At 55.6% G+C, this 24,144-nt stretch overlaps 2 protein-coding genes across 3 annotated transcripts in view; one reads left to right on the top strand and one right to left on the bottom strand.

The window, feature by feature from the left end:
• The window catches only part of EFR3B (EFR3 homolog B), a 40,513-nt gene extending 25,391 nt beyond the window's left edge, over positions 1–15,122 (top strand). The window contains exons 6-23 of one of the 2 annotated variants that reach the window (XM_065631572.1): positions 86–235; positions 1,620–1,754; positions 2,070–2,148; positions 3,786–3,921; positions 4,526–4,687; positions 5,442–5,553; positions 8,006–8,057; positions 8,270–8,442; positions 9,040–9,115; positions 9,979–10,140; positions 11,172–11,303; positions 11,393–11,460; positions 11,627–11,754; positions 12,109–12,200; positions 12,869–12,917; positions 13,199–13,302; positions 14,131–14,180; positions 14,909–15,122. In XM_065631572.1, the coding sequence (XP_065487644.1) occupies positions 86–235; positions 1,620–1,754; positions 2,070–2,148; positions 3,786–3,921; positions 4,526–4,687; positions 5,442–5,553; positions 8,006–8,057; positions 8,270–8,442; positions 9,040–9,115; positions 9,979–10,140; positions 11,172–11,303; positions 11,393–11,460; positions 11,627–11,754; positions 12,109–12,200; positions 12,869–12,917; positions 13,199–13,302; positions 14,131–14,180; positions 14,909–15,014 (1,966 nt within the window). In that variant the 3' untranslated portion in view covers positions 15,015–15,122. Of the gene's footprint in view, positions 1–85; positions 236–1,619; positions 1,755–2,069; positions 2,149–3,785; positions 3,922–4,525; positions 4,688–5,441; positions 5,554–8,005; positions 8,058–8,269; positions 8,443–9,039; positions 9,116–9,978; positions 10,141–11,171; positions 11,304–11,392; positions 11,461–11,626; positions 11,755–12,108; positions 12,201–12,868; positions 12,918–13,195; positions 13,303–14,130; positions 14,181–14,908 lie in introns of both variants that reach the window. The other variant, XM_065631571.1, reaches the window with a different exon arrangement.
• A 4,308-nt stretch (positions 15,123–19,430) lies between these two features.
• On the bottom strand, positions 19,431–22,913 carry POMC (proopiomelanocortin). Its single transcript, XM_065631112.1, is given in 4 exon segments — positions 19,431–20,078; positions 20,990–21,139; positions 21,141–21,176; positions 22,791–22,913. Coding segments are annotated over 4 exon segments (957 nt in total).
• Between the last annotated feature and the right edge of the window lie 1,231 nt (positions 22,914–24,144).

Here is a 24,144-nt window from a genome sequence, read left to right as displayed (position 1 = left end):
ACCCACGTATATATTTGTGTATATAAATGTAAAATTACGTATGCTGTATAGATATGGAGCATTTTGGTGTCCATTTGCTCCCCAGGATCCGGATGTCCGGCATTAAAGGCCTGCAAGGAGTGGTGAGGAAGACGGTGAACGACGAGCTCCAAGCCAACATCTGGGACCCGCAGCACATGGACAAGATCGTCCCCTCGCTGCTCTTCAACTTGCAGCATGTGGAGGAGACCGAGAGGTGAGTCCCTGCAGTTCAAATGCACTGTTTGCAAAGGCTCTGAGCTGCGAGCTGACCTCTGTGAGGGATTCCTGCTAAAATACTCCCAAAGCTGTTGTTTTAAAGCCAGGCAAGAGGAATCTGAAGAACTTAAAAGATGGTTTTGCTCGCTGACCCTCCGTTCTTCCAACGTAACCTCCCGCCAGCTGCGTGCTGGCCACCAGCTGGGTGTTTGGAGCGGAATAGCGTAGAAGAAAAGCACAGGGCAGAGGAGCTGGCATAAATTCCTCCTGGGATTGTCCTTTGGAAGGTTAAGAGAGATGTATCAGCCCTGGGAAGCTGGCTTCTGGCCAGATGCCTTTTCCCTTTTTTTCTTGTAAAGTGAAGCATCACGGTGGTAAAAGCATTTGTGGTGTTTGTGTGGTGCCAAACGAGCTCAAGTATGGAAAAAGGGATGCATCTGCTCTGGGGAGTATGCGACTGGACCTGGGCTGGGAGTGCTTTGCTGTTCCTCCCCTGGGAAGCTGTTTCCACCGTGGGAGGATGTTATGTCCTGCGTCCTCACCGATAAGAAAATAGAATCACAGGATGGTTTGTGTTGAAGGGACGTTCCCAGCTCCCCCAGTGCCCCCCCTGCCACGAGCAGGGACATCTGCACCAGCTCAGGTTGCTCAGAGCCCCGTCCAGCCTGGCCTGGGATGTCTCCAGGGATGCTTCATCCACCACCTCTCTGGCCAACCTGGGCCAGGCTCTCACCACTCTCAGCACAAACAATTTCTTCCTCATGTCCGGCCTGAATCTCCCTCCTTTAGTTTAAAACCATCACCCCTTGTCCTATGGCAACAGGCCCTGCTCAAAAGTCTGTCCCCATCTTTCTTATGGGCCCCTTTTAAGTCCAGAAAGGCCGCCCTAAGGTCTCCCCGGAGCTTCTCTTCTCCAGCCGAACCCCCCAGCTCTCTCAGCCTGTCCCACAGCAGAGCTGTTCCAGCCTCGGATCATTTCTGGGGCTCCTCTGGCCCCTCTCCAGCAGGTCCATGTGTGTCGTGTGCTGGAGGCTCCAGATCCTTCCCTGTGATTGTCCCTCCCTTCCCAGGGACACGGGCTGCCCCACTGCCTGGCACAGCCCGGTGCTGCTGGCACATCCCCCTCCTCTGCAATCCCTGTGCCACAGCTGCTTTCTGATCTGGCTCCAACCCAGCAGCGCTTTATCACCGGGCTCTGTGGGATGGAGTTGCCCCGTGTCCCTGGCAGGGTGACATTTGGCTGCTGCGGGGTGACCCACAGCCCCGCGGGGGCCGATGCCGCCACCGTTTTGCTCCGTTTTGCCCAGTTCTGTTCCTCTTCTCCCACCCAACTGCTGCCGCAGGCTCGGTGCCGGTCTCACCGCCCCCCTGTGCTTTCGCAGCCGCTCCCCCTCCCCGCTGCAAGCCGCCGAGAAGGAGAAGGAGAGTCCCACGGAGCTGGCGGAGCGGTGTCTGCGGGAGCTGCTGGGCCGGGCGGCGTATGGCAACATCAAGAACGCCATCAAACCCGTCCTCATGTGAGTCCCGCGTCCCTCGGTTTTTGGCACAAGGGAAACTGAGGCACGGGGAAACCGCAGGCAGGAGCTGGGCGAAGATATGGTGCTGGAGATGGGGACCGGGTTGCAGGCTGAGCTCTTTTATCTTTGGATGCGATGGGGAAGGTGGCATGGGATAGATACCTGTCGCTGAGAAAAATCACCTTGGAAAGGAGTTTGTGTCCCTGCTCTCGCCTGCAGCGTTTGCTCCATGCAGCTCCTGAGTGCTGCTTTGCACCCCTGCATGGTTTTGGGGACCCACTGTGACTTTCCCCTCCGTTTCCATCTCTTCCCCAGCCACCTGGACAACCACTCGCTCTGGGAGCCGAAGATCTTTGCCACGTGCTGCTTCAGGATCATCATGTACTCGATCCAGGTGGGGGCTCTGGCTGCTGGCACCGTTTGGGGACACACGGGGATGCTTGGGAGCGCCTGCATCTGCCTGCACGGCTGAGTCAGAGCCGCGGCCGCATTGCCGCATCCCGGCAGTGCCGAGTCTGAGCTCTCGCGATGGGCTGGGCTCTGAGTGTGCTCCAAAACGAGCTGGAGACAGGCGTAGTCCGGCGGTCCTGCTGTGTGAGGGGGACATGGGGGTCGTTTTGGAGTTGAGGTCTCTGAGGAAGGTGGATGCAAGTGCTTCATCTGTTCTGAGCTTCTCCCACCATAGTGGGGTCAAAGCAACACGCTGGGGAGGGACCCAAGTCAGCTTGTGAGCCTCTGAAATGCTGCAAACAAGCCCAAACTCCAAAACCTGGGGTCAGTTTTGGGCCACTCATGCCAAGAAAGGCCTTGAGGTGCTGGAGCGAGTTGAGAGAAGGGAACGGAGCTGGGGAAGGGGCTGGAGCACAAGTGTGATGGGAGCGGCTGAGGGAGCTGGGGGTTCAGCTGGAGAACAGGAGCTGAGGGGAGACCTTCTGATCTCTGACCTGCCTGAAAGGAGCTTGGAGCCAGGGGGGGTCGGGCTCTGCTCCCCAGGAACAAGCGCCAGGAGCAGAGGAAACGGCCTCAAGTTGCGCCAGGGGAGGTTGAGGTTGGATGTGGGGAACAATTTCTTGCCCAAAGGGCTGTGGGGCATTGGAACAGGCTGCCCAGGGCAGTGCTGGAGTCACCATCCCTGGAGGGGTTGGACAGACGGACATGAGGTTCTCAGGGACATGGGGTGGAGGTGGACTTGGCAGTGCGAGGTTAATGGTTGGACTCGGTGACCTTAAAGGTCTTTCCAACCAGAACAATTCTATGATTCTGTCCCTGTCCTTAGGCACAGGGATGCTCAGAGACCGACTCTGCCAGGCTCTTCTCACTTGGGGCCACGGAAATGCCATTTAGCTAAATCCAAAGTGATGGGAAAAAATCCATCATTTCTTTTTCCACATGGATCTTGATAAAACTCTGCCTGTGTCCCCGCGTGATGTTGGGCACGGTGCCGCCTTCCCACCCCGTCCTGTGCTGCTGGGGCTGCCCCAGACCTGCTGCCCCACTTCAGCAGAAATGAAGTTTGCTTCACTTTCAGACTCGGCCAAGCCACAGCTCTGCTTGGACAACTCGAACTGTGAGAAACAAATCACCAGTCCCTGTTGTCTTTCCTTGTTTTCAATCCTGTAAACTGCCTAAAACCCTTTACAACACTACTAGATTTTATAAAATCCTTTTAATGCATATTGGAGGTGTCAGGTCACAGTAACTCAGCAGGACCCTTTTGAAGTAGAGACGTGTTTGGGGAAACCCAGGCAAAAATCAAATCCTTTCCCCCTGAAATCCCCAGGATTAATTGTCACAATTTCCTTTAGATCTGTACAGCTCTTTAGATCGTTTTTCCTGTGCAAATTGCTCCAAGCTCTTGCTTAGTCATATAAAGCTGGATTCTTCCAGGTGCTTCCTTGTGTTTTGCATCCACAGCTGGGCAGGGACAGGACATGTGTGCAGGATTTGTCCCCAGTCACTGTTTGGGTCACAGAAACAGGCTGTCACCTTGTGGACGCAGCAGCTGTGCTGATGTTCCTGTTCTCCTTCCAGCCGCAACATTCCCATCTCGTCATCCAGCAGCTCCTGGGGCACCTGGATGCCAACAGCAAGAGTGCAGCCACCGTGCGCGCCGGCATTGTGGAGGTTCTGTCCGAGGCAGCTGTGATCGCAGCCTCCGGATCTGTCGGTAACTGGATAAACTCATCCTTTCCATCCATCCCTTCATCCTTTGTTGCGGTTGCAGCGAAGTTCCCCCTGTGCTGGGCACTGGGGAGGCCAAACCTCGAATCCTGGGGGCAGTTCTGGGCCCCTCACGCCAAGAAAGGCCTCGAGGTGCTGGAGCGAGTTGAGAGAAGGGAACGGAGCTGGGGAAGGGGCTGGAGCACAAGGGTGATGGGAGCGGCTGAGGGAGCTGGGGGTTCAGCTGGAGAACAGGAGCTGAGGGGAGACCTTCTGATCTCTGACCTGCCTGAAAGGAGCTGGGAGCCAGGGGGGGTCGGGCTCTGCTCCCCAGGAACAAGCGCCAGGAGCAGAGGAAACGGCCTCAAGTTGCGCCAGGGGAGGTTGAGGTTGGATGTGGGGAACAATTTCTTCCCCGAAGGGCTGTGGGGCATTGGAACAGGCTGCCCAGGGCAGTGCTGGAGTCACCATCCCTGGAGGGGTTGGACAGACGGAGATGAGGTTCTCAGGGACATGGGGCAGTGCCAGGGCTGGGGGAACGGTTGGACTCGATGATCTCGAGGGTCTCTTCCAACCAGAATGATTCTGTGATTTCTCTCTCCCCACCGCAGGCCCCACGGTGCTGGAGGTGTTCAACACGCTGCTGCGGCAGCTGCGGCTCAGCATTGACTACGCGCTGACCGGGAGCTACGACTGCGCTGCTGGTGTCAGCACCAAGATCATCAAGGAGCACGAGGAGAGGATGTTCCAGGAGGCTGTCATTAAAACCATTGGTAAGACACGCTGTGGGGGTCACACCTTGAGTTGTGGGTTTTGTAGAATCATAGAATAGTTTGGGGGGAAGTGACTGTTAAAGCTCAGCCAGTGCCCCCCTGCCATGAGCAGGGACATCTGCACCAGCTCAGGTTGCTCAGAGCCCCGTCCAGCCTGGCCTGGGATGTCTCCAGGGATGGTTCAGCCACCACCTCTCTGGCCAACCTGGGCCAGGCTCTCACCACCCTCAATGTCAAAAATTTCTTCCTCATTTCTACAGTTTCTGCTTTTATGTATCTGCAGGATTATCCAGGGTGAGACAAAGTCACCCTCGTGCTAAAAGCAGTGATGGGAAATGAGATTTATCGTGGGTTACGGGTTATCAGCAGGTGGCATTGCAGCCCCAGCCATCCCCGCAGAGCTGCTGGGCACCCGCAGATCCGTGTTTCTCCCTGAGGAAGGGGAGTAGGGAAAAAGAGCAGGATGGGGATGCAGCAGCCCCAAAAAGGAAAAGGGTAGAGACCGAGGTTGGCATCTCTCAGCGTCCCCCTGCCTGGGCCTGGACCTGCCCCACTTGGGAGGTGTTTATTGGGGTTTGAAGGTAAAATTCCTGCAGATGCCACATCCAGGTGGGCTTTGTCCTACCCCAATCTGCCTATGAAGGTCTGGCAGCCGGCTTGGAGTGGGACAGGCAGACAGACCCCCGAGCACTGGGTGCTTCTCGGGGCGCTGAGCTGCTCCTCGCACACTGCCAGCGCGTTTTTGTCCCCGCAGGGTCCTTCGCCAGCACGCTGCCCACCTACCAGCAGTCCGAGGTGATGGTGTTCATCATGAACAAGGTGCCGCTGCCCTCCTCGCAGCACGCCATCGAGGCGGGCAAAGCCGGGTGAGAACGAGCGCTTTCCTCCCTCCTCTTCCTCCCCCCTGCCCTCCTCTCCCTGTCCCCTGCATGTGGGTGTAAAACTTTGAACGCGGAGCTCCTGGAACCATCCCCACCTTGAGGTGGCCTTTGGGGACAGAGTGGGACGTGGGGACGTTATTGGAAAGGCTGAGCATCGAGAACTTCCATTGAAGAGCAAAGGAAGCTGAGAAATGTGCAATCGTTGTTTAAAATCCTGTCTTTTTTTGCTGCAAATGTGATGACAAAGGCCCCTTGGAACACCGGAGTGTCAACAAGGAAAGATATTCACAGGCAGTTGAAATCTGCATTTTTTCAGGCGCCTGCTGAGAGATTCGTTTGTCAGGAGCTCGGTCCTGGGGTGCCACCCAAAACAAGCCAGGAATGGAAAATAATATTTGGGGAGTAATTTCAGATGTGTCAGGGCAGTGAGGTGGCTGCTGGTGGCTTTTGAGAAGCTCATGTGTAGAATCACAGGATGGTTTGGGTTGGAAGGGACCTTCCCAGCTCCCCCAGTGCCCCCCCTGCCACGAGCAGGGACATCTGCACCAGCTCAGGTTGCTCAGAGCCCCGTCCAGCCTGGCCTGGGATGTCTCCAGGGATGCTTCAGCCACCACCTCTCTGGCCAACCTGTTCCAGTGTGGCTTTGTGGGACTGGCTGCTCATCACTGCATCCCCTCTCCAAGCTGCCTCTGAGCTTTTATTAATGCTGAGCGGGAGGTGATATTTATACCCGGTGGTGGAGGAAGAGAAGGAAGGGAAAACACCCAAACAACATAATTGCTTGAGAAGTGTGGGAACAGACCACAAGAGCTATTTGGAGCGAGGATATCAGCGCTGAAACATGTAGGTAAGGAGCAAACAGATTTTCGTGCTATATTTATCTTCAAAGTACAGTCAGACTCTTCCCACTTGTCTCTGATGGGAGAGAGACTTTGCCGGCTGCTCCGCTCCTCGCTCACGGGGGAGTAGTTCCTGACACCTGCAGTGTAGCCCAGTCCCTGGGCTTGTCAGCTGCCTCTGGGAGAGACTTTAAATCTCGTCTGATGGTGTGTGAAGAATGGTGTGGGGGTGAGAGATTGGCCATGACCCGGCCATGTGCGCTGGCAGCCCAGAAACCACCCGTGTCCTGGGCTGTGTCCCCAGCCCCGTGAGCAGCAGGTTTGGGGGGATCCTGCCCCTCTGCTCCGCTCTGTGAGACCCCCCTGCAATGCTGGTCCAGCTCTGGGTCCCCAGCACAGGACACACATGGAGCTGCTGGAGAGGGGCCAGAGGAGCCCCAGAAATGACCCGAGGCTGGAACAGCTCTGCTGGGAGGACAGGCTGAGAGAGCTGGGGGGTTCACCTGGAGAAGAGGAGCTCCGGGGAGACCTCTAGTGCGGCCCTTCTGGACTTAAAAGGGCTGAGCAGAAAGATGGGGACAGACTTTTGAGCAGGGCCTGTTGCAATAGGACGAGGGGTGATGGTTTTAAACTAAAGGAGGGAGATTCAGGCCGGACATGGGGGAGAAATTGTTTGTGCTGAGGGTGGTGAGAGCCTGGCCCAGGTTGGCCAGAGAGGTGGTGGCTGAACCATCCCTGGAGACATCCCAGGCCAGGCTGGACGGGGTCTGAGCAACCTGAGCTGGTGCAGATGTCCCTGCTCATGGCAGGGGGGCACTGGGGGAGCTTTGAAGGTCCCTTCCCACCCAAACCGTCTTGTGATTTGATGATTCTGGGTGTGTACGTGAACCCGGGGTTTGCAGAAGAGCTGCAGCCTGTACTTCAGCTGACAGGATGCTGCTGTGCGTGGTGTAGCTCCATCCCTGGGCAGAGATACGAAGAATGGGCAGCATGTCGTGAGACAGCCTGGAAATCCCTTAGGAGATCCATGTGTCCCCGCAGGGCTAGGAAAGACTGAGTTCAGACTATAGAAAAATCAAGATTTCCTCTTTTTGCATTAAAATGAAAAGGAACATGTTGCTGAAGTGGAAGCATGGCTCATGGTGTCTTTGCAAGAAGCAAGGCAGGAGCGAGGAGCAGGGGAACCTCCATGGACAGGAGGGTTTGGGCTTTGTCTCACTGATTTTCAGCTGTTTAAAAGTGAGAAGCCTGTTCAGAGCCGGTGTCTGGTGTCCCCTGCAGGAGTCGCTGTGGGATGGGGACATGCACAGGCTGGTTAATCTTCCTGACCTGAGCTTCTGCCTGCCTGGAGATGTGAATTCTGCATCATTTCTGATGCCTATGGCAGGATGTACACTTTGATATTCATCATTCCTTTCACAGCCTTTTTGCTACCTATTAAATCTGGAGCTCATTTGCTGGCGACCTTTACAGTGTGGCTGGTCGTGGGGGTGACACTGTGGGAAAGCGGTTCTGCCCTTTCTGAGGCTTTTCCATCCTTTGCATTGTCTCGTTTTCACTTGGATTTTACCACTTCTTTTTCTTTCTCTCCGTGGCAGGGAGAACCGGAATCGGCTGACACAGATAATGCTCCTGAAGTCCCTCCTCCAGGTATGAACATGTCACCGTCCCCACAGGAGTGTCCAGCCCCCATGTTGCTGGCATGGAGGAGCTGAGCTCAGGAATCCTCTCCCCTGGGCTGTTTTAGGAAGAGCTCAAGCTGTGCTTAGTCTTCTCTGCTTGTATCCCCTCTGCATTGGTGTGTTTTAACCCACCCCAAGTGACACTGTCACCTTGTCTCCCTTTTTCTCGGATGCTTCCAGGTCTCCGTGGGCTTCCAGTGCAGTAACATGCTGACGGCACTTCCCAGCGCCTTCCTGGACAGGCTGCTCTCTGCAGCCCTCATGGAGGACGCTGAGATCCGCCTCTTCGTCCTTGAGATCCTCATCAGCTTCATCGATCGCCATGGGAACCGACAGAAATTCTCCACCATCACGTATGTCCTGGGGTGTCCCTGACAGGGCTGGGAGCTGCAGGGCAGCCTTGGGAGGGAGATCTGCTGGGCTGGGAGCACTGGTAGGATTATTAATAAATCTGGGACCACCTCTGGGGTGGTTTAATGCTGCAGATCAGTGGTCTGAGAGAGACAGAGAGGTGGGGGCTGTCTTTCTGAAAAATGTGGGACCATCCTGCTGAACATAACCGTGGTTAGACAGTGGTCCCAGGAGGATGCGCAGGAGCAATAACCTTCTTGAGTGGGTTCATCGTGTTGTCCGTGCTGTGTTACCTTGGAAGAAGGCGACTGTAATCCCAGATGGAAACATCTCCGTGGGTTTTGCTGTGGTCCTGCTAATCCCCTTTGCTTGCACGCATCTTCCTCAACTTGCCTTTGTGTTCCTGAGCTCCGCTGCCCTGAGATCCTGTAGTGATTTGGCTCAGTACTCTTGAATATCTGAATTGCTCTGATGGGGTTTTAAAAGCCACTTTTAGCTTCCCCCCTTGCTTGCTGGCCAGCAGCTCTGCAGGTGTGTGGAAATTGTGCCTCTTCCCTCTGATGTCTGATTTTTCTCCTCCCCTTGGCTTCTCCTTGCAGCACCATCAGCGACATCTCCATCCTGAAGCTGAAAGTGGACAAATGCTCGCGCCAAGATACCGTCTTCATGAAGAAGGTAGTGGCAGGGTCTGGGACAAGCTGTCCTTGTGTGGACTGATGTAGGGAACATGTGTCTGTTTCCCTGAGTGACACTGAGCCATGACGGTGTCCTGTGATGCCTCTGAACCTGGGGATGTCCCTGGGAAAAGCCGGTGGGATTCAGTCTCCATCAGTGCTTCACACGGGGGCTTTTCTAGACTCCTCAACCTGTTCTTCGCCCCAAGGAATGAATAACCCAGGGTGTGCTGCTGTCCCAAAAGCTATTTATCAAGTGGCTTTCAAAGTTGACGGATCATCTTCTTTCTTTCCTTCCTGCCTTCTTTCCTTCCTGCCTTCTTTCCTTCCTGCCTTCTTTCCTTCCTGCCTTCTTTCCTTCCTGCCTTCTTTCCATTTACCTCCCTTAAAACATTGTCAGGGCTGATGCAAACCCCTCTGGAGCAAACTTGGGGCCAAGAGAGGATCCGTTTATTGCCTTGTGCACACCAGGGAGCAGCAATGCAGCCCCTAAAACAAATCTGTTGCCGAGCTGAGTTTCCCTTGCCCTGCTCTGTCCCACATCAAGGAATGTGTCTCAGGGCTTTTATTTTACTGCTGCGATTTCTATAATGCTTCTCAAAAGAGGAATCTTTCCCCTGGGCTCTGCTCTTGGACCTGCTGGTGCTTCTGCCCCATCCAGGTCCAGCATCGGATGGCGAAACACCACCGGATGGTCACAGCTCCCTCTCCCTGGGGCTTTCTTCTTTTTTTGGGGGGACCAGAGGAGCTCTGCTCCCTCCCACATGGCTGGAAATCCCTTTGCCTGCCCCTACTGCTTTTCTTTCTCTGCATTGATGGCAGGGGATGCTCAGGAGGTGACCGCATCCTTCTGTGTCCCCACAGCACGGCCAGCAGCTCTACCGGCACATCTACCTGATATGCAAGGAGGAGAGCAACATGCAGGCTCACTACGAGGCTCTGTACAGCATGTTGATGCTCATTAGCATTGAGCTGGCTAACGAGGAGGTGGTGGTGGATCTCATCCGCCTGGTGCTGGCAGTGCAGGTAGGTGAGGGGGTGGGTGTGCTGCTGTGGGTGGGCTGGGATGTGATGGGAACAGAGCGTCTGGGAGGGGGGTTGTTTTGGATTTGAGGTCTGTAAGGGAGGGGGATGCAAGTGCTTCGTCTGCTCTGAGCTTCTCCCACCATAAAATCATAGAATCACAGCATCATTTTGGTTGGAAAAGACCATCAAGATTGATTCCAGCCGTTCAACCACCCCTGGCACTGCCCCATGTCCTGAGAACCTCATCTCCGTCTGTCCAAGCCCTCCAGGGATGGTGACTCCAGCACTGCCCTGGGCAGCCTGTTCCCATGCCCCACAGCCCTTTGGGGAAGAAATTGTTCCCCAGATCCAATCTGATATCCTACCATAGTGAGATCAAACCAACACACTGGAGAGGGACCCCAGTCACCTTGTCGGCCTCTGAAATGCTGCAAACAAACCCAAACTCCAAAAGCTGGGGTCAGTTTTGGACCCTTCACACCAAGAAAGGCCTTGAGGTGCTGGAGCGAGTTGAGAGAAGGGAACGGAGCTGGGGAAGGGGCTGGAGCACAAGGGTGATGGGAGCGGCTGAGGGAGCTGGGGGTTCAGCTGGAGAACAGGAGCTGAGGGGAGACCTTCTGATCTCTGACCTGCCTGAAAGGAGCCTGGAGCCAGGGGGGGTCGGGCTCTGCTCCCCAGGAACAAGCGCCAGGAGCAGAGGAAACGGCCTCAAGTTGCGCCAGGGGAGGTTGAGGTTGGATGTGGGGAACAATTTCTTCCCCAAAGGGCTGTGGGGCATTGGAACAGGCTGCCCAGGGCAGTGCTGGAGTCACCATCCCTGGAGGGGTTGGACAGACGGACATGAGGTTCTCAGGGACATGGGGCAGTGCCAGGGCTGGGTTAACGTTGGACTTGATGAGCTTGAGGATCTTTTCCAACCCAAATGGTTCCGTGGTTCTGTGATCTGGAGGGTAGGTGATGCCATGAGCTGGATGGAGACCACGCTGCGGCCTCATCCATCCTCACCTCATGGAGCCGTGTCTCTGTTGCAGGAGGTTGCCCAGATCAATGAGGACAACCTGCCAGCCTACAACCGCTGCGCGCTCTTCGCCCTGGGTGCAGCGTACCTGAACCTCATCAGCCAGCTCACCACCGTGCCCACCTTCTGCCAGCACATCCACGAGGTGCTGGGGGCTCTGGGGACGGGGATCTGCCATCGGCTCTCCTGGCCACCTGCAGGGTCTGAGCTCGGCTCCTTGCTTGTCTTCTGCAGGTCATCCAGATGCGCCAGAGGGAAGCTCCCTATCTGCTCCCTGAAGATGTGTTTGTGGAGAAACCCAGGTAAGAGCCTGGAAAAGACCTTCTACCTACTGCCAAGGAGTTGGTGTCCGTAGAATAGTTTGGGTTGGAAAGGACCTTCGGAAGCCATCTGTTTCTGACCCAAAGGGACTGGAAACTCTGCTGGCACGGTTCTACCATCTCCTTTGGTTTTTCTCCATCTCTGTAGGTTAAGCAAGAGCCTTGACTGTCTGGGTCCGGAGGTCTTCTTCTGGCAGAGCAAGATCAGCGAGGTGCTGGGCGGCAGCGGCTACAACTCAGACCGGCTCAGCACCCCCTATATCCCCCAGCTGACGGGTACACACCAGCCCGGGGCATCCCGGGAAGCTGGGAAGGGAGGAAGCTGCTCCCAGTTACGGGACTGTGAAGTTCTTGCCCCATGCATGTGCTTGTTGTGTTTCTCCTCTCTGTTAGAGGTGCAGCCTTGGGGAAACTGAGGCGCAAAGTGGTTAATTGGGAGCTGGTTGGGGTTGCCATGTGTGGCTGGGTGGAAGGAGCTGTGAGGCTCCCTGGGCTTGGCTCCATCCTCGATTCTGCTGATTTGGGTGAATTTGGGTGGATGTTTTAGGTGGGCTGCTACCCTGGGGGTGGGACGCGAAGCTGTGTGAAGTGGCTCCAATTAGCTCTTCTGCCCTTCCTCTTCCTCAACAGATGAAGATCGACTGTCCAAGAGGAAGAGCATTGGTGAGACCATTTCTCTGCAGGTCGAGGTGGAGTCGAGAAACAGCCCGGAGCGAGAGCAGGTACCGTGTTACGCCTCATCCCTTCAGCACCCCTTGCTCTTAGCAGCCTGGCAGAGGGCAACTAAGCCCTCTCTAATTCTTCATTTGGCTGCACGCATAATTTCTCCTCTGACTGCAATCACAAGGGCTCATAACTCAGCCCTGGTGTGTCTGGCAGTGGGTAGGGTCACAAAGACCCCAATTGCCCCCTGACACTCCCCTCCGGGTGCAGGCAGGTCCTGGCAGGGGGAGCGGCACAGCAGGAAGGGTTTCCCACTGCTATTTGGGTAGAAAATATTTATTTTCCCTATATGTGTGTTTCTGAGTTACGAGAGCCTTTGGGGAGGTGGTTAGTCCAGCCCGAAAAAACATTTTAAAAGTGCATTTTGCCAGGAAAGATATCACTGATCTTTAAGGACAGGTTGTGTTTTGGTGTAAGAAGAGAATCATGGAATGGTTTGGGTTGGAAGGGACCATTAAAGCTCCCCCAGTGCCCCCCCTGCCATGAGCAGGGACATCTGCACCAGCTCAGGTTGCTCAGAGCCCCGTCCAGCCTGGCCTGGGATGTCTCCAGGGATGGGGCATCTCCCAGAATACAGCCTGGGACAGTGGTTCTGCATTGCTGTGATCCTGGAACGCTGTCCTGTGCTGTGTGTTGAGCATTGTCTGCTTTTTCCCCCTTCCTTTAGAGAGCACCGGCGGAAGAGATCACGTATGAGACCCTGAAGAAGGCAATAGGTAGGTGGGGGAACCGGCTGGCGTGGTGTGTACGTGTGGGTGCTGTCACCCCAGTTTATCTGCGCACACCATGGATGGATCCTCACCACCTCACCATGGCACCTCTGCAGCTCTGCCTGGCCCTGGGGGTGTCCCTGGGGGGCTGGACCAAAAGCCAGAGCTTGGAAACCCTCTCCTTGGCTTTCTAGTGATGCCCAAATCCGTGCTGTCTGCTGGGGAGGTGGGGATGCAGCACGGGGTGAAGAGCAGCTCAGAACCATCTCTCCCCTCTGTTTCAGTAGACAGCGTCGCCGTGGAGGAGCAGGAGCGGGAGCGGAGGCGGCAAGTGGTGGAGAAATTCCAGAAAGCCCCATTCGAAGAGATTGCGGCGCACTGCGGTGCCCGGGTGAGTCGGGGCTGGGGCACTCGACATCCCTGTGGCTGTTCTGCTGGGGAGAGGCAAATGGTGACAGTCACAGAACCCCAGCCTGGCTGGGGGTGAAGGGACCTCTGGGGATCCCCCAGTCCAACCCACCTGCTCACGCAGGGTCACCAGAGCAGATCACACAGGTCGGTCCAGGCGGGTTTGAATGTCTCCAGAGAAGGAGACTCCACACCCGCTCTGGGCAGCCTGGGCCAGGCTCTGGCACCTCCCAGCAAAGAAGTTTCTCCTCATGTTCACATGGACCCTCCTGTGTTTCAGTTTGTGCCCGTTGCCCCTCACCCTGGCGTTGGGCACCACTGAACAGAGTCTGGTCCATCCTCTGACACCCACCCTGAGATATTGAGCCCATCGATCAGATCCCTCTCAGCTTCTCTTCTCCAGCTCAACAGCCCCAGCTCTCTCAGTGTCTCCTCATCACAGAGATGCTCCAGACCCCTCAGCATCTTTGTGTCCCTCCGCTGGACTCTCTCCAGTAATTCCTTGTCCTTCTTGAACTGGGGAGCCCAGAACTGGACACACAACTGCAGATGGGGCCTCCCCAGGGCAGAGCAGAGCGGGAGGAACAACCTCCCTCTCCCTGCTGCTCACACTCTTCCTCATGCACCCCAGGTCCCATTGGCCTTTGGCCACAGGGCACATGTGGTTCTGAATTTTGCCAGATGATGCAGCTCTGAACTTTGCCAGACCACCTTCCAGCTGCTCTGGTGACCTGGGGTGGACGACAGGGTGTTTGTCCCATTTGTACCACCGTGGTCCGACATTCATACGGCTTCTGTGTCTGTGTTGCAGGCAACGCTGCTGCAGAGCAAACTCAACCAGATCTTCGAGATCACCATACGGTGAGTTAGGGCGACAGCCGAGCGCGCTGTGTCCAGCACAGTTTGTCAAGTCATCCAACAACCTGCTGCTGGAGCGGGGGGTGTCTGACCACAAGGCCACTGCGGGGTGGGGGACAACATGAGCCACGTGTCCCTCCCCACCAAGGAAACTCATGTGCTGGGGGTGGGTCCCAGCCTGGGGTTGGGGCCTGTGCAGTGGCAGAGGGGACAGCGGTTGCTGGGAGCAAGCTCTGGTTTGTTTGCCCAAGTTCTCTGCTGTGGTGGCACTGGGGAGGCCTGCAATGGTGCAGGAATATGTGTTTTCTACACCAGGCTTTGCTTCCTCCACAAACCTCTCTGGAAACTGCCTCATTGAATCGTAGAATCATTTTGGGTGGAAGAGACCCTCAAGATCATCGAGTCCAACCATTAACCCAGCCCTGGCACTGCCCCATGTCCCTGAGAACCTCATGTCCGTCTGTCCAGCCCCTCCAGGGATGGTGACTCCAGCACTGCCCTGGGCAGCCTGTTCCAATGCCCCACAGCCCTTTGGGGAAGAAATTGTTCCTAAATCCAACCTCAACCTCCCCTGGCGCAACTTGAGGCCGTTTCCTCTGCTCCTGGCGCTTGTTCCTGGGGAGCAGAGCCCGACCCCCCCTGGCTCCAAGCTCCTTTCAGGCACTTGCAGAGAGCGAGAAGGTCTCCTCTCAGCCGCCCTTTTCATCCACCTTCCACCTCTTGTGTTTCAGGCCACCGCCGAGCCCCTCCGGCACCATCACAGCTGCTTACGGCCAGCCCCAAAACCACTCCATCCCGGTGTACGAGATGAAGTTCCCGGACCTGTGCGTGTACTGAGGGCGGCCGTGCCGGCGGGACCGAGCTCGCACCAAGGGACCTCTTGGGGACACACCGCCGACCCCACGGGGAGCTCCTCCTCGTGCAGGACGGGTGGGGACACGGACACCGAGGCCACCCCAGGATTTGTTGGCACCACAAACCCGTGTCCTGTACTTTTCTTTTTGGACTCGCTGCCTCCGCAGCCACGTTTTTGCAGTGGTTGGTGGTGCAGGAGGCTCGGGGCACGGTGGCATGGGCAGGTTGCTGTGATGTCCCTCTCCAGTTTCGGAGAGGAGAAAGGAGATGCCCTGGCTCTGGGCAGAGCACGTTGAGCACGCACATCTTCCCAGCATAAAGCAAACCCGTCTCTTGGGGAAATCCCTCCCCACATCATCCATTGACCACATCAAGAGCCCCTGGCGAGGGGTAAGGCTGGAGATGGAGGGAGTAAGACTAGAAAAGGCAGGAGAAGATCTGGGGTGCCATGTGCTGGAGCCTGGGGCAGCCCCAAAAACCAAAGCCTGGGTTTGGGGCAGGTTACTGGCGAGGGGATGGTCCCCCCGCATCTTCCCATAGCCCCCTCGGTGCGGGGACAGTTCCCCTGGGTGCTTCGAGGTGTCCCCATGTCCCCGATGGAGAGTTTGCCCGGTGAGGATGGTGATTGTCCCATCCCAGCATGGAGACACACACAGCAGCCTGGCTGGTTCCAGGTCACTTGAAGACGTGATTTCTTTGGGAGCACCCACTATTTTTGGGAAAACCCGCAGGAGTGCCCGGCTGAGCCCGCAGTGGGACACCCAGAGCGGTGACACGAGGCACGAGCAACCACCATGCTGGGGAATATTAACTCATTAACCCACCATTTTCACATTTTTGGGTTTGGGTTGTCACAGTTTTGGGGCTCCTGTCTCGAAGAAAGAATTATTATTATTATTTTTTTTAGTTGTTGTTAGCAGAATCACTTTGATAAAGTCCCATCTTGCATCAACTGAGCCGTAACCACAAAGAAACCCCCACGCTGCAGGAATTAGCTGAGAGAAAAGGTGTTTTACTGGGTCCACCCTGCATCTGATGGGCCGTGGTCGCGCCTCTTCTTGCACAAGAGCATAAACCTGGATTTGGGCTGGGGGGGGATGAGGCTATCGAGAGTTTTACTTTGGACACACATGGTAGAATGTTCTGGGTCCTACGAAACCAAAACTGCGAGGTGAAGACGGTTGGGATGGGGAGGACACGTCATTTGGGGGTATTTAGTTGTTCGCAGGGGTATTCAGTCATTCGTGAACTATTTAGTCATTCACAGGGGATGTTTCGTCATTCACAGGGGGTTTTGAGTCATTCATAGGGGGTATTTAGTTGTTCGTGGGGTATTTAGTTGTTTGCAGAGGGGTTTCAGTTGTTCATGGGCTATTGAATTGTTCCCAGGGGGTATTTGGTTGTTCAAAGGAGGTTTTCAGTCATTCACAGGGGGTATTTATTCGTTCATGAGGGTATTTAGTCATGCACAGAGGGTTTCGAGTTGTTCACAGGTGGTTTTGAGTCATTTAAGGGGATATTCAGTCATTCATGGGGGCATTTGGCTGTTCACGGGGGTATTTAGTGGTTCACAGGGAGGTTTGAGTCACTCACAGGGGTGTTTCAGTCATTCATGGGGGTATTTAGTCATTTGCGGGGGCATTTAGTCATTCACAGGGTTTTTCAGTCATTCACGGCGGGGGGTTTAGTTGTTCGCAGGGGCACTTGGTTGTTCACAGGGGATATTTAGGTGTTCACGGCATTTTCAGTCATTCACAGAGCGTTCTCAGTCATTCATTGGGCTATTTAGTCATTCATTGGGGAATTTAGTCATTCACAAGGGATATTTAGTTGTTCTCTGGGGGTATCTAGTTCTTCTCAGGGTATTTAGTCATTCACAGGAGGTTTTCAGCCATTCGCAGGGGGTATTTGGTTGTTTGCGGGGGGTATTTAGTCATTCAAAGAGGGTATTTAGTTGTCCAGGGAGGTCTCTTTCAAGCTCTGGACTCGCCGCTTCTGTCTTTGTCACATGAAGAGGCACAGAAACATCTGAACTGGAGCTGGGGGGGGGGACAGCAGCGTCCCCATGTCCCCCTGGCTTCCTTCAGCCACCACCCATTTCTCCGACACCCCTCGCTACAGACCTTCCGTTATTTTAAGCTGTAATTACACATCGCCTTCCGCTTTTTAAATTTTTTATTTTTCCCTTGGGTGGCGGATACAGTTTGCGATCGCCCCGAGGTCACCGCTTGTTTGTGTGGCCGCGCTGTAATCCGGGTTTAGGAAGCGATCTAGCTTAAGAGGACAGGAAAAAACAGGGTTTATTTCGGTCCCCGGGCTGGATCACGGCGCTGTCCCTGCTCGCAGCGTCGCCTGAGGATCTCCTTGGGGTCCCCGTGTGTCTCTGGGCTGTGTCCCCAACCCCTTTTTGCTCCCCGAGTTATGCCCAGACCTGCTGAACCCCAAGTTTTGGCTGGGGCAGGTTTTGGGGTGGGCAGTGGGAATGGAGGGTTTGCTCCTGTGGTCGTTCTAATGAAAAAAAAAACCCACTAAAATTTTTAACAAAACACAGTAGGAAAAGCGAGTAAGTCCCGAATTGTGTGTCTGCAGGGAAAAACCACCTCCAAAACTCTTCAAAACCACAAAAAAGGTGGAAAGATGAGCACAAGGTTTGCTCGCCCTGAAGGAGCCACGGGGACACCGTGGGGCACATCTTGGGGTGCCCATCGTCCCTTTTTGGACAGAAAATACCCCTGGGCTCTGCTCCCAGGACCTGGACCGTGGGTTTTCCCTGTTGTCCCTCCGGTCCCAATGCTTGTCCCACGGGGCCGGGGCTGTCACCTCCCCGCTGGCTGTGTCCCCCGGCATGTCCCACCGTGACCCCCTCCACATTTTGGGACCCAAACTCCACCTGTAAATGTCCCCCCCGCCAAGACACACACACACACACGGTGTAAGTGACCTGTTTGTACATCACGTTTAGTTTAGATACTTGTGTACCTATAGATGACAAATATATTTCTATATATTTATATATAGAAATATACATATATATTTCTATAAATGGGGTGGTTTCAGGTGCATGTGTGTGTTTCCATCTCTGTATTTCTGAGCACTGTGGCATTTGTGTTTAGCCGAGCGGAAGGGGGTTGTTAAAAAAGGGCCGAGAAGCCGTAAATATTTTCAAATGCATCGTCTTAATGCCCTTTTCGAATAAATGTTGATGTTGCCACCTTTGGGGCTGTGCTGTCTTGGTGTGTTCACGGCACCCGGGCAACGTCTTTCTGCCCTGGAAGAGGAAAAGTGGTGGTCGGAGCTGGGCTGGAGAAGACCCGCAGTGAGGAGGAGGATGGTCTCGGCTACAGACAAGCTTCTTTCCCTCGGATCCAACCCAAACTAGGCTTCACCACCCTTTATAATTCAGTATTTCCTCATTTTTTGCCCATCCCACAGCACACAGAGCCGTGGGGAAAGGTCCTCAACTTCTGTTCGTGCTGTGATTGAATGTGTGCAAACCCCCCTGCCAAGGCCAAAATGGGAAATAAACCACCCGAATAGCTATTTGAGGGTTCACGATGTACGTGTGGGGATGCACAACCGCCTGCGTGGCCATCCCAGCCCTAAAAGCTCTTGTTTAGGGCCTGGATGGGGGTGGGTTCATCCCATCTGCAGCTCTTCTGCACGGGGCGTCCATCCTTGGGTGGAGGTAGCGATAGGACAAGGGGTGATGGTTTTAAACTAAAGGAGGGAGATTCAGGCCAGACATGAGGAAGAAATTGTTTGTGCTGAGGGTGGTGAGAGCCCGGCCCAGGTTGGCCAGAGAGGTGGTGGCTGAACCATCCCTGGAGACATCCCAGGCCAGGCTGGACGGGGCTCTGAGCAACCTGAGCTGGTGCCGATGCCCCTGCTCATGGCAGGGGGGGCACTGGGGGAGCTTTAATGGTTCCCACCCAAACTATTCTGTGATTCTATGATTTCCAGCCTTTCTCTGTACCCCCCAGCTGCAGGATTTTACTTTGCAATTATTTTCCCCACCCCTTCACAAACAACCAGGCACCCCTGGAGACATTGCCGACACCCAGGTAGCTTGCAAAAAATTTTATTATTATTTTTTAATTTTTTTTTTTTTTTTTTTTTTTTTTTAGAATTCTTTTAATCCATCATTTACAGTATTGTACAGCTCGGTGAAAATATATGAAAATCATCCAGCGTGCTCCAAACTGGGCATCATCCCCGCATCCCTGCCGGGTGCGGTGACGTCTTTATCCCAAACCTGTTCCCACCCAGTGACACCCGGGAGCAGCCCCCCTTGGAATACTAATTAAGAAGGACATAACGAGTGATCTCTAAGTGAAACACATGCCAGCGGGACACTGAAGCTAAGGGGGAGGGCAGGACGCCTCTCGGGCTCTCCCCCCATCACTGCCCCTTCTTGTAGGCGCTTTTGACGATGGCGTTTTTGAAGAGAGTCACTAGCGGGGTCTGGCCGTGTTCCGAGGTCATGAAGCCCCCGTAGCGCTTGTCCTTCAAGGGCGCGTGCCAACGGAAATGGCTCATGCGGTAGGACCCGCCGGCCTTCTTCTCCTCCTCTTCCTCCTGGCTTTCCTCCTCCTCCTCCTCCTCCTCCTCGCCAGGCAGTGCCCCGGTGCCGCCGAGCGCCAGCTCCCTCCTGAACTCCATGGGGTAGCTCTCAGCCGACTCCTCCTCCACTCCGTTGGGATAGACCTTGATGGGTCTCCTCTTGCGTCCCACCGGCTTGCCCCAGCGAAAGTGCTCCATGGAGTACGAGCGTTTGCCTTCCTCCCGCTCCAGCCCCGTTCCCTCCTCCTCCTCCTCGCGGTGGGGCGGCGGGGCGGCGGGCAGCGATGCCGGGGGTGGGTTCCCCCCCGCCGCCTCCTCCCGTTTGTGGCCCCCGCCGCTGCTGCTGTTCCTCCGGCCGAACTTGTTCCAGCGAAAATGGCTCATGACGTACTTGCGGATGCTCTCGGAGAGGGGCTGGAGGTGCCCGTTCCCCGGGTAGACGGGAGCCTCGGCCGACAGATCGGCTCGGCACGCCGCCACGCACGCCTGAACCGGGGAAAGATGGGTGGGAAAGGGGAGAACATCACATTGAGGGTGGTGAGAGCCTGGCCCAGGTTGGCCAGAGAGGTGGTGGCTGAACCATCCCTGGAGACATCCCAGGCCAGGCTGGACGGGGCTCTGAGCAACCTGAGCTGGTGCAGATGTCCCTGCCCACAGCAGGGGCTGGATGGGATGAGCTTGGAAGGTCCCTTCGACCCAAACCACTCTGTGATGCTATGATTCTATGATCATCTGGGGCGGGTTTGCAGGGAGCTGCTTGCACAGAGTGGGTCTTTCACAAGATGCTTGTGCCCCACTGAGGTCCCCATGTGGTGCCACACCTTTGGTGAGGACCTTTGATGGTTGAGCGTCGTGCCCAGGCACCAAACCAGCCCTGGCTGGCTTGAAACGCTACTGGGAGGGGGGCACAGCCCACACTGCGGGGACCCCGGAGCAAACTTGTGACCTGCTGTCACCACCACCTTCCGTGAGCACCCATGGGGTAAACCCAATACTCAAATTGCTGCTTCATCCCATGCAGAATCACAGAATGTCAGGGATTGGAATGGACCTGGAAAGCTCATCCAGTGCAACCCCCCCGCCGGAACAGGAACACCCAGCTGAGGTTACACAGGAAGGTGTCCAGGCGGGTTGGAATGTCTGCAGAGAAGGAGACTCCAATGCAGGAGGGATGAAAACTCAAAAACTTATTTTAGCATCATCCCCCAGCATGAAGCCGAGAGGCACGAGCCCCCCGAAACCCATGGGTCACTGAGTGCAAAGCATCACCCCACATTGATGCAAGTTTCCCTGTGGTGACACCATCCCTGTCACCTCCACCCCCAGCCCACCGTGCCAGTGCCTGGCGGGGTCAGAACCCAAAGCAACCGGAGCGCAATCACTACCCCCGAGCTTACCAGAACGCCGGCGTCACTGGTGAGGTCCTGGCACCTGCTGCTCTCCCAGCACGGACCAGTGGCACCAGTGGGGTGCCAGAGCAGCAGCCCCAGCAGCACGGGCAGGCTGCCCCACAGCACGCTCGGCATCGCCGCTGGGCTCCCGGGGGAGACGCGAGGGGCTTTGGGTCCGGGATCCGTGCAGGAACTATGGGGAGAAAATTTTTAAAACCCCTCTTTTATTCTTTATTGCATCCACCTTTCCCTTGTTGAAGTCACCTCTGCTGGGGTTGCAGGAGTGGGGTCCCCCCAGCTGAGCCCCCCCAGCCCTGTCCCTTTGCCTGTCCCCTGGGAGATGCGTTAGTGCTGCCAACCCCTCCTTCTGCAAAGTTTTCCTCCATCCTCAAGGGATGCTCCTCACTGTCACCTTGGGGGGGACTTTTTTCCACCAGAGGGGAAACTGAGGCACGGAAAAGGGAAGGCGACAGCTGAAGCTGCCTCCTGCACCCGCATCACTCTGCTCCTGTTCCACCGCACCAAAAAACAGGTAACATCCCCCCTCTGCCTCTTCCTTTAGCCTTCCCAACAGAAAAACGTCTCTTTGGAGCCCAGGTCCTTTGTCACCGCTACCGTCGGTGACAACGGCTGTCGGCGGGGATTGCAGCCGCCTCCGAAAAACCCCATAAAGATGAGTGATGCTGTGAGGGGAAAGCGTTAGGGACCTGCCTTCAGGTTTCATCCCTTGCCAACCACTCGCAGCTTGCAAACTGAGTCCTCTAAAAAATAAATATATGCTCCTTCCTAACCTGTCCTGCGATGCCCCTCGAGCGGCTGCGAAACTCCTGCGTGGTGGGAGGCACGGCTGCAAATAATATTAAATTAGGATTAGGAGAGTGAGACGTGAGTATTTTACAAGAAATAATATTGGAATGGGTGGCTTGGCTTTTGGGAAGGTCTATGGTGGGGTTTGGGATGTGGCGTGCCCACAGGGCTGCCAAAATTAACCCAAAATCTGGCAAAAACTTTGGGGCTGGAGGGTTGTTGCTGCTGTGCCATCAAGGATGAGATTGCGATTGGTCCCCCAGGATGCAGCTGAGGGTCCCCAAGGATGCCCGGGTTGCTTTCTCTCTGCAAACCCCAACTCTTTCCTGAAAATCTGTATTTAACTCAGTTTAGACTCATGTCTCACCTTCCCCCGTGCTGCAAGGAGGAAAACCCCATCCCACATTGAAAGAAAACAGATGACATCTCTCATTTTGGCCCAAAATGTGTGTCTGGAAGGGAGAGCTGACCCTCCCCTCCGGTGTCAGAGCCACCAGGTCGAGCCTGGATGGAGGGGAACTTTCCTTGGCAGGGGGAAAAAAACACCCTGGATTTATGATGGTGAATAGCAGTTCAGAAAGGGGAATAAACCAGAGAGACAGACCAGATTTAAACAAAAATATCTTTCTGTCATCTGACCGAATTTGCAGGTGTCGCTGCTCGGGACCCCCCAGCACGGCAGCACTTCTGTAACACATTAACGCCCAATAATGCAAATAAACCCGACAATAAACGCAGGCGAGGGGGCCATAAAGCGGAGGCAGGAAGGGGATGTTTTGTTTATTTGTTTTATTTGTTTATTTGTTTTATTGCCCATCCCTCGCTGCGAAACCCCTGCCACCCACCGTGGCGTGTCACCCCTTTGCAGCGACCGATCCCCACCATCCACTCCTCCCGTATTTTTGCAAAGTTTCTTCTCCTCCCCCCCCCCCCACTCCTAGAACCCAAAACACATCGGGGAGACCCCCAGGGCTGGGTGGTTGGTTTCTGGGGGGTTTACCTGTGGGTGGGGTGGGAGCCCGACGGCCGCCGCGCGTCCTCCGTCCCCTTCTCCCCGAGAGCATCTGCCACTCAACCGCTGGACCCGCCGGCTTTTTATACCCCCCAACGACGCCGATCGCATCCGTCTGCGGAGGGAAGGCGGGGGGGGGGCGAGAGGGACCGTTCCAGGTACCGAACAAAAGATGAGCAAGCGACGGGCGCTCGCCGGATCCGGCCCCGCGGCGGATGGAGGGATTAGCATCTCTCCACGAAACCGCAGCCGGTAAAGTTTTTACGGACGATGCTGCTAATTGCGTTTGCAGCTTTGGAGCCGGGGGAGGGGGCGGGGGGGGGGTTGGATGGAAAGTCTTTTGCAGACTATGAGCCACGGCGATGGGTTTGGCACGGGTTGTTTATTACCAACGCGCCGGACAGGAGTGTCCGTCACTCCTTAGGCTCAGGTGTGGGAGGGCTTGGTGCTCCCATGGGTGCTGAGGATTTGGGGTTGTCTTGTTGTGAAATAAAAGGGGATTTGGTCAAAAGTAAACCTCTCGGGTCAGCAGCAGCTGGGCAGGGCGCAGGCAACGGGCATCTCTGCCTGCTGTGCCGGGGAGTCCTGTGATCACCGGCTTTGGGGTAAAAACGTTGGGAGAGGGATTTCCAGCCTGGGGGGTGGCTTTTCCAGAGCATGTCCGGGTTTTTAATGGTGTAGGGAGAAAGCAAGGCCAAGAAAGGTGAGGCTTGCCCAGGCTTACCACTCCCTTTCTGCACCCAAGACAAGCCCCAGTCTCCCTGCTCCACTAGAGCTGGACCAGTTTTGGGCTGCGGACGCTTTCCCTATTGCACAGCGATGTGAAACCCAGTGGGACTGGGCCCACATCTCCAACCCTGGGGGCAGTTCTGGGCCCCTCACGCCAAGAAAGGCCTTGAGGTGCTGGAGCGAGTTGGGAGAAGGGAACGGAGCTGGTGAGGGGCTGGAGCACAAGTGTGATGGGAGCGGCTGAGGGAGCTGGGGGTTCAGCTGGAGAACAGGAGCTGAGGGGAGACCTTCTGATCTCTGACCTGCCTGAAAGGAGCTTGGAGCCAGGGGGGGTCGGGCTCTGCTCCCCAGGAACAAGCGCCAGGAGCAGAGGAAACGGCCTCAAGTTGCGCCAGGGGAGGTTGAGGTTGGATCTGGGGAACAATTTCTTCCCCCAAGGGCTGTGGGGCATTGGAACAGGCTGCCCAGGGCAGTGCTGGAGTCACCATCCCTGGAGGGGTTGGACAGACGGACATGAGGTTCTCAGGGACATGGGGCAGTGCCAGGGGTGGGGTAACGATTGGACTCGATGATCTCGAGGGTCTTTTCCAACCAAAATGATTCTATGACTCAT

Source organism: Caloenas nicobarica, chromosome 3 (assembly GCF_036013445.1).
Source record: "Caloenas nicobarica isolate bCalNic1 chromosome 3, bCalNic1.hap1, whole genome shotgun sequence".
Lineage (NCBI taxonomy): Eukaryota > Metazoa > Chordata > Aves > Columbiformes > Columbidae > Caloenas > Caloenas nicobarica.
Note: the sequence above shows the minus strand (reverse complement) of the source record. Positions and strands in the feature narration are given on the sequence as shown.